General features: G+C 42.9%; 1 protein-coding gene across 2 annotated transcripts in view; it reads right to left on the bottom strand.

Moving 5' to 3' along the window:
• Window positions 1–4,478, bottom strand: part of Hprt1 (hypoxanthine phosphoribosyltransferase 1) — a 33,019-nt gene extending 28,541 nt beyond the window's left edge. For both annotated transcript variants that reach the window (XM_021660111.2, XM_060375728.1), the window contains exon 1: window positions 4,296–4,478. In XM_021660111.2, coding sequence (XP_021515786.1) covers window positions 4,296–4,322 — 27 coding nt within the window. In that variant the 5' untranslated portion in view covers window positions 4,323–4,478. The remainder of the gene's footprint in view (window positions 1–4,295) is intronic.
• Window positions 4,479–10,021: the final 5,543 nt, after the last annotated feature.

Below are 10,021 nucleotides of genomic sequence, written 5' to 3' on the forward strand. Positions count from 1 at the left end.
GGTTCCAAGCTAGAGACCAGACACAAAAAGAAGCCCACCCAAAACAATAAAACTCTGCATCTCACACCTGCTACAATAATCCAGATACTAAATAATTAAGATGGATATATAACATAGGTAACAGTACAAAATTTACATAAAGAAACCTAAGAGGAACTGTTCTCATTTTTTTGGTGATGAAAATAGTCCGTTGATCTTATTTATACATGTATGTTCTTTTAAACATCGTTAGTAATAATAACATAGTGATAGACAAAAATTGGAATATTTTAACCAATTCTGGAAAGAAAAAAAAAACATGGTTAGGAGTACTTGTTGCTCTTGCAAGAGGATCTACATTTGGTTCCTAGCACTCACATGGAGGCTCACAATAGTCTAACTCCAGTTCCAGGGAATCAAAAGCCCTCTTCTGACCTCCCAGGCATGCTAATGGTACAGATACATACATGCAGGCAAAACACTCATACACATGAGGTAAAAATAAATCTTTTTAAAAAAGATTTACTTATCCTATGTACAATGTTCTGTCTGCATGTATGCCTACACACCAGGAGAGGGCACCAGATCTCATTATAAATGGTTGTGCGCCACCCTGTGGTTGCTGGGATTGAACTCAGGACCTGTGAAGAGCAGCCAGAGCTCTTAACCTCTGAGCCATCTCTCCAATCCATAAAAATAGATCTTAAAAACTGAAAAAGATTAGCAGACGAATAAAGTAGATAGCTCGGTGGTAAAATATATGCTTAGTACATGTAAGACATATACACGTACATGTTGGATCACCAGCACACACACCCTCACTCTCTCATAGCACTTTAGGCATGGGAGAACTTATCTATTTCCCACACTCGAGAATAAAGTGAGTTGGGAGATCAGCCTAGAACTACAAAGAAAGTCTGTATCTCCAAAAAAAAAAAAAAAAATCATTTAAGTGTGGTACTTCATGATTGTAATCCTAGCATGTGGAAGACTAAGGCAGGAGAATAATGTTAGTTTAAGGCCAGGCAGGCGCTACATAGTAAATTTCAGGCCGTTCTAATCTACTGAGTAAGTCTTTGTCTAAAAGAAACATTACAAATAAAAAATAAATCATTTCACAAGCTTTCAAGTTTGGTTAATAAATTACATTTTATCTGAGCCATTCTGAAATTCAAGGATATGCCCTATGAAATGTATCTGATGTTTCACATAAGTCTGCAAAAAGCCAGAAGATTTTTCTAGATTTTAATAGTTACTAGCAGCACGTTTTAAATCAGGCACATTTAGAGGCCAACTTCATGAAAGTGATCTAGCGCAGTTTCTTCATCTACCTTGTGTCATGTTAGTACTCCTGTTAGTACTCATCTACACAATGGGGTACATATTACGTAACTTTAGGGTAATGACATCAGATAAACTCTGCAAAAATATTTGTCAATGCCTAAGACAGAGCAAGTATTTAATCTACTGAAGCTCCTTATGTTTACTCTTAAGGGTAGAATCTGGAGCCAGATAATAGGTTCAAATGATTTAGGCAAGTTACTAACTCCTCTGTGTACTTTCTTTAAAGATCAATTCGGGTAGGGGTTGGAGGATGGCTCAGCAGTTGAATATTACTGCTCTTTCAGAGGACCCATGTTCAATTCCCAGTGCCCTATAGTAGCTCACAATCATCATTTATCACCAGTTCCAGAGGATCCAATGACCTCTTCTGGACTGCACAGGAACAAGGCAAGCATCTGGTTCACATACATACATACAGGCAAAACAGCCATATAAAGAAAATATTAGAAATAAAAATGTCAAGTCAGTTAAAGGACTTAGAATAGCAACTAGAGTTGGGTGGTGGTGGCACAAGCCACTGAAGGCAGAAGCAGGTGGATCTCTGGGAGTTTGGAGGACAGCCTGGTCTAACAGTGAGTTCCAGGACAGCCAGGTCTACACAGCCAGGTCTCAAAAAAATTAAAAAGAAAAAAAAAAGAATAACAACTAGAACATAGTAAGCACTATTTAAGTGTTTGTTATTTCTAACATGCAAACAATTTAGGGGAAGGAAACTTAAAAAAAAAAAGGAACGGGAATTTACTAACTAAAAATACAGTGAATTTCTTCATGTTCAAACAAAACTAAGAATAGCCAAGCCACTTCTAGCAGTAAGAACTAATTAACTCTACACTGACCAAGTACCCTATCTCAAAGCTTAAAAGCATCTGTATTAACTCCCTCAGTAACAGAATAAAAATAACAGCCATTACCATTTGTTCAGTACCTAGTGTATGTTACCACAGTATTTACTTGCATAGACTCCAGAGACAGACCTAGGTTTGAGACAGAGCTCCACTTTCTAAAACTTATTCTTGCTTCTGGTGCTGGTCATCTAAACCAGGGCTTAGTACCATTAAGAGCTCTCCCCTCTTAATAACTTATGTGTATTTGTTAATGTGAACATACCATTGTTACAGGGTTACTTTGAAGACTAATTAGGATTATATTTGCATAAATTATCTTATGGTCTTACCACCAGCAGCCACTATCTCAGATGTAAGAAAATTTAAAACCAGATGGTAGCACATGCTTGCTTATAATCCCCCACAGAGGTAGAAACAAGAAGATGGCTGTAAGTTCAAGGCCTGGTCTACACAGGGTATCAAGGACTACACAGCAAGAAATTGTCTAAAATGAAAGCTTGAGCCTAGGTGAAGATACTGAAGGCCACACAGAACATATTCTAAACAAGCAGGATTCCAGGTCATTAAGAACAGTGTCAAGCAGGGCATGGTTTCAAGCCAGCACTTGGGAGGCAGAGGCAGAGGCATTTCTGTGAGGCCAACCTTGTCTACAAAGAGTCCAGGGCAGCCTGGGCTACATGGAACCCTGTCTCAAAAAACAAAACAAAACAAAAACAGTGTTTCTGCCTTAAGCCACAATGCCTCATACAATACGAGACAGCATTTTTTTCAGGGATCAAATGGCCATTAATTCATCCAACAAACTTAGTGAAAACTTCCCACTAACCATACATTGGGATATATGCTAGAGCTACAGTGGTTGCGCCCTGCCCTTATAAGGCTTGTTTACAGGGCTGAGGCTTTTGGCCCAGTGGTAGAAAGCTTACCTAGCAGGAACAAGGTCCTGGGTTCAACTCCAAGAATGGATTAAAAAAAATAGCAGGAAATGGTGGAGCAGCACTTGGTGGCAAGAGTCAAGAGGACTGTCACAAGTTCAAGGCCAGCCTGGTGGTCTGCATCACCTATTCCAGACCACCCAGAGCTACACAGTAAGACCCTGCCTGAAAACATCAAAATAAAGTTTGTGTAAGTGGGACAATCAACAAGTAACCAGGTAACTGCTAAATGTACGACACTGACATTATATAAAGCACAATATAACATGAGTAGTAGCAGGGGCAATAATCAGAATAAAGCAAGCTAAAGTAATGGGAGGCAGGAGCTTTGGGCGACTTTAATAAGCATGATCAGCAAGGTTGTAGGAGGAGAATGGGGGGACAGCAGCTTGACAGGTTACAAAAAATTGAGCCAACTGGGGAAGAGGAAAGATAAGAGATAATAGAGCCAACTGGGGAAGTGGGAAAAACTGTCCTTTAGCATAAAAACCAAATCCCTGTTTTTCAAAAAACTACCCGTAGCATCCAAGGGCATAGGTTACTGAGCCAAGCGTATCTGAATCTAAAGCCCATTATTCTGGGTCATGGGGGAAATGAGCCGCCTTCCCACTCTTCAGGTGGAAAATAGGCGTGATTTCCCCCTACCCTGGCTGCAACTCGGATTAAATGGAGCAACTGCGCATTCCCACAAATATGAATGATGGCATCTGCAGAATTAGAGGCAAAGCCCAGGCCTGAACATGCCCTCCCATGCTGTCGTGTTGGGTGCTGAAGATCCTTTTTAGAGGTGCTCGGAAGTCGCCAAGCCCCAAAACTTCCAGAGCTGGGCCTCTCTCGAGAAAGCTCCCCCGCCCTCCCCGCGCCGGATCATTCCCGAAGCTGCCCTCCGCCTGTCCGCGCGGCGCGCCCGCCGGCCACACACATCAAGCCCAACGCCATTTCCACCTTCTTGGGCCACACGGAGCCAGCCCTCTCTCTCTCCCACTCTCTCTCGGGGGGCTCCCTGGATGGACAGCTCACCCCCGAAGCCCGTCATTCCTTCCAGCCCGCCGCCCCCGTGGGGACCACCAGGCTCCAGGAACCTGTGACCGCCCCCGGCCCCCGGCCTTTCCCGCCTCCCCCGCGCCCACGGCCCGCGTCCTTGGGCCGCCCGCCGCGTGGGCCCGCCTCTGCTGAGAAGTCCACTGCTCACCACGATGCTGGGACTGCGGGTCGCCATGACGGAGCCCGTGAACTAACGGGGGAAAAAGGCGGTCTGAAGAGGAAGGCGGCAGAGGAGGCGCAACACCTCCAGGAAAGCCGTAAGATAAAGCCCCTACGTTCCGCGTCGCCACCTCGGCAACCGCTCAGAGACAACGCCGGCCAGACCCCGCCCCTCGGCCCGCCCTAAGCCCGCCCAGACACAGCCCCCAGCGGCGTCTCTGGCGGTTCTCCTGTGCGCCTCCACTGGCCATTACTGGTGTCTCCTCAGGCCAGGTGGCCTTGGGAATTTTCTTCTAGAAGAATCTTGTACTGGCCATACTGCAGCCTCCAACCCCCTTGTAGCATCCTGGAGGAGCCCCAAATAACCAAACTTACCTCCTTCCGCAATTTTTTCCCTCCTCATGACTCTGAACTGGTCATCAGCTCTTGAAGCTTCCATTCATTACCTTCCCCTTCCCTACGCCTACATGGTGGCTGGTTTCCATTTTCTTGATTTAAGCGCAGTTATTACAAAAATCCTTACTTAGCTGTAAGAATTGAGATGTGCAGCCCTTGAACAGCCATATCTGGGTACAAATCAAGAGAAAAGAATGCCTGGTAACCTTATGAAAATTGCACCCCAAGCAGGGCATGGTGGCGCACACCTGTAACCCCAGCACTCAAGGAGGCAGAAGCAGGTGGATCTCTATGAGTTCAAGGCCGGCCTGGTCTACAAAGCAAGTCCAAGACAGCCTAGGCTACACAGAGACACCCTGTCTTGAAGAAAAAAAGAAAATTAGACCCCAAACTGCTCTTTTAATTTACATAAGATGAACATTTTAAGCCGGGTATGGTGACAAAGCTTATATGCCCAGCTACCAAGAAAGGAGGAATGCATGCATATTCTACCTACCCCAGCAATTTAGCAAGATCTTTCTTCAAAATAAAATTTGATAAGGTGGAATAGGGATTGAGAAAGACATCTTGCCATCAACCTCTGAACTCCTCAAGCACCTGCACATGATGGTGACACACACACACACACAAAGGAAAGAAATGCTGATATTCATGTGTTGCCAAGTAAAATGTTGTCATTTCTTCCATGTGGAATTTTAGCCAGGTGTAGTGACACACACTTGTAATTCCAGCACTACAGAGGCAGAGGTAGGAGAGCTGTAATTGTGAATTCAAGGCAAGCCTGGGTTACAAAGTGAGACCCTGACTCAAAACACAACTAACTCACTAATGCTTGAAAAAAAAAAATAAAAGATCCAGGAACATAATGCAGCAGTATTGTATGTGGGAAGCTCTAGGTTCAATCTTTTATACCACAAAAAGAATGAATGAACAAATAAATAGTAAAATGAGCACACTAACAGTACATGATCAGAATATAGGAATTAAAAGATTACACGTGGTTTGTGTGAGCATACATAAGGGACACAACATAAAGTGCACAATATATGAAAACTATGGCTGTTATTGACATTTATTTTGTCTCCAGAATTTCCTACATGAAATGTGTTTTATATTTTGTTTGTTTATTAGTTTGTTTTTGAGACAGGCCTTCCCATAGCCCAGGCTGACCACAAAATTATTATGTGGCTGAGAATCCCCTGGAACCCCTGTTCCTCTTGTCTCCATCTCCCAAGTACTGGGATTATAGGCAGCTCATTGTCCAATATGGAATCTCTAGCACCCATCACAGAACTGTACATAGTTAGTGGCCTCTCTGTTTTTAAGGATACTGAAATGAGAAATAAGATCATAATTTTGGAGGGTTTGGGTTTTGGGGGGTGGGTATTTGTTTGTTTGTTTTGTTTCCAAGACAGGTTTCTCTGTGTAGCCCTGGCTGTAGCCCTGGCAGTAGCCCAGGCTGGCCTTGAACTCACAGAGTTCCCCTTCTTCTGCCTCTGGGGTACTGGGATTAAAGGCGTGCAACCACCACCACCACCCAGCTCTTCTTCCTACATTTTAACAATGCATTTACTGGGTTCTGTTTGTTCGTTTTTGGATTTTTGAGATAGGGTTTCTCTGTGTAGCCCTGGCTGTCCAGGACATGTTTTTGTAGACCACGCTGGCTGGCCTCAAACTCACAGAAATCCAACTGCCTCTGCCTCCTTGAATGCTCCCATTAAAGGCATGGGTCGCCACACCAAACTGGGTGTGCCTCTGCCTCTGCCTCCCAGAGTGCTGAGATTACAGGAGTGCACCACCTTGCCCAGCTTTGTTTTGTTTGTTTTGAGTCAGGGTTCACTATGTAGTCCCAGATGGCCTGTAACTTGCAAACATCTTGCCTCAGTGCATAGTGGAAAGCAATTCACAGAGTGCAAGCTGAAAGAAGTTAATGCCATTTTTTTTTTTTTTTTGGAAAGTGAACAAATAGTTCATATATGAACTGCTTCACTGAAATCAAACATTACATTGAAAACTGAAATTTTAAGTTTATTCATTCAAAATTTTGTTTGAAATCAGATTTTCTCTGCCTTGGATATGGCGCGGCACAGTTGTAGCATTTGCTAAACATGAGCCAGGCTTGAGACCGGTGCTAAGCACCTCAAAAAGAGAAAAATAACACCTCACTCCTACCTTTGTCTGGACTTAATTATGAACTCTCTGTGCACGGCAAACATTTCCAAATATGTTTCTGCCCCACAAGTTTCTTAATTTAATATTCATTTTTTCTTTGATTTCTTTCTTTTTAAAGACATCCCTCTTAGCCCATGCTGTTTTATAACTCGTTATGTAGACAGATTTGAATTTAGGGTGATTGCCTGCTTTTTTGCACCCTGAAGTGTTAGGATTATACACATAAGTCACTATGTCAAGCACGAGCCTTGGCTTTCTTCTTATTGTTTTCATGTGTATGTGTATGTTTGTATGTGTGTTGGAAAAGATATGTGCATGTGGGGGTCAGAGATCAATGTTGCCATCTTTCTCAATCACTCTCCATCTTATACACTGAAGCAGGGTCACAGAGCTACTTGGCTAGTCTAGCTAATTTACTCCAGGTATTTTCTGTCTCTCCCTAATGTGTGCTGGAATTACAGATGGCTACTACCCATCGACCAACATTTATATAGTTGTTAGTGATCTGAACTCTGGTTCTCATGCTGATATAGAAAGTGTTTTACGGGCTGGAGAGATGGTTCACCAGTTAAGAGAAAGTGTTTTACACGCTGAGCCATGTCCCCAGTTCTCAAGAACCTCATTTTTTTTTTTTTTTTACTTTGGTGTTAGAGGCCTTCAAATTTCGAGAGTTGGCTGTGATAGCTCATGCTTGTTAATCCCAGCACTTGGGAAGCTGAAGGAGAAGGAATTCAAGGCCAAACTGGGTGTGGTGACCTTCAAGGCCAAACTGGGTGTGGTGACCCATGCCTTTAATCCCAGCATTCAAGGAGGCAGAGGTAGTTGGATTTCTGTGAGTTTGAGGCCAGCCTGGTCTACAGAGAGAGTACCAGGACAGCCAAGATCTGTTATACTTGCCCAGATCTTAAGGTCTCCAAAGACTACCAGGAGCTGGACCACGTATGAAAGAACAAAGGGTGTTATTTGGTCTTAAACTCGGTTTCTCCACCATCACCAACACAGTGGATCAGAGAGGAGAGCCCCCAAGCAGCTAGCTGCATGGCAGGGATTTTGCTGAGGTTTGAACAAGAACTGGGAATTCCCAGCTTAGCAGTTACACAATTGAATGATATTCAGCAAGGACAAGCTTATTACAAGGTGACTGGTTAACTAATAAAACATTGAGCGAGCTATCTGTAGACATCAGGAGTGTTAGGAGTTTTCTGTGCCAAGAAATGCTCTACTACAAGGTCAGTGGGTTTTCTGGCATAGAAGCTCCACCCTGAGATAAGATACCTTCCCATTCTTGTTATTATCCCCAGGCTGTTCCTTGGATAGAGAATTCTACGACCTTGTTTCTAGAATTGGTGATTTATGGCTTAGTTCCTGGTGACTTTGGGGGCTGTCAGGCCTGGTTCTCTAACTGAGAAAACCTGCTCAAAAAACAAAAAATAAAAAATAATAAAACAATATAGAAGTTCAAGACTGGTTTTGGCTATAGCACATTTGAGGGCAGCTTGGACTACAGAAGACCCTATTTCAAAATGAAAAAAAGAAGAATTTATATACATGTGTATTTCTATGAGAAATACTATTTTAAAAAGACACACTTAACATTGACTTTTAAGGAGAGAACAGTGGCACACACCTGTAATCCCAGCACTTGGGGAGGCAGAGGCACGTAGATATCTGTGAGTTTGAAGGCCAGCCTGGTCTTCAGAGTAAGTCCAGACAGCTAAGACTACACAAAGAAATCTGTCTCAAAAAAAAAAAAAAAGTTAACTTGGTGTGGTAGCACTTGCCTATAATCCTAGCACTCTGGGAGACAGAAACAAGCAGATCTCTGCAAGTTTGAGGCCAGCCTGTTCCACAAAGTGAGTCCGGAACAGCCAAATCTACACAAAGAAACTCTTTATCAAAAAAAAAACAAAAAAACAGTTTTAATTTGTTTAGTATCTGAGTGTGTCTGTATGTGTGTGTCTGTGTGTGTATGATATATGTGTTCATGTCCAATGTGTCCCTGTGAGCATGGAGGCGACAGAAGGCTCTGTCACTCTCTACTTTATTCCTTTAAGACAGGATCTTTTACTGACCCTGAAACTAGGCTGGCAGCCAGACAGCCTCATAGTTCTCCTCTCTCCATTCAGGGCTGTCCACTTCCATGCTGTCCTGTCACCATCCTCCACTTGTCCCTACCTCCAGAAGCTTTAGGATTACAGACTAACAGGAGATCACATGGTCCTCATGCTTGCTCAGCAAGTACTCTAACCCACAAGGATGGAATTTTTAAAGTGACTTTCATCAAAATACATCTCTACAACTACTTTGCATGAATTGGATGCTACACTGAATCATTACTGACATAGAAGAAAGTGATGATGGATTTTATGTCAACTTGGCCAGTTGTTAATCCCTAGATATTTGGTCAGATGTTATTCTGCATGTTTATGTGAAGGCACTTTTGCATGAGATTAACATTTACATCAGTGGGTTTTTACCAGAGCAGATTACCCTCCACAGTGTGGGTGGGCCTCCTCAGTTGATGACAACAAAAGAGCAAACAATGACCTTCCTTGAGTGAGAAGGTATTTTCCCATCCGACTGCCTTTGGATTAGAATGTCAGCTCTTCTCAGAGTCTCCAAACTATTGGGACTACCCCCACCAAACTGGGACTCACCAGGGCCTCCACAGTCACGTAAGTCAAATTTTAACAATTCTCTTACCCCACCTCATCTCTCCCCAAATAAATATCTGGAGAGATAAGATAGATAGATAGATAGATAGATAGATAGATAGATAGATAGATAGATAGATAGATAGATAGATAGACAGGGTGTTTCTGTGGAAAAGGAAAACCTCAACTAATAGAAATGATTTTCTAGTTGAAATGTCCAGTACTGGGCTAGAGAGATGGTTCCATGGTTAAGAGCACTGTCTGCTCTTCCAGAGGTCTTGAGTTCAATTCCCAGCAACCACATGGTAACTCGCAACCATATATTACTGGGGTCTGATGCCCTCTTCAGGCATGCGGGCACACATACAGATAGAGCACTCATGCATAAAATAAATAAAATTTGAAATGTCCAGTACCTGACTCACATTCTCAAACTATCTGTGAAGTTCAGTGACTAACTAGTAACAATGCTTTTCATAATGTGCAAGGAAAC

Source organism: Meriones unguiculatus, chromosome X (assembly GCF_030254825.1).
Source record: "Meriones unguiculatus strain TT.TT164.6M chromosome X, Bangor_MerUng_6.1, whole genome shotgun sequence".
Taxonomy (NCBI): domain Eukaryota; kingdom Metazoa; phylum Chordata; class Mammalia; order Rodentia; family Muridae; genus Meriones; species Meriones unguiculatus.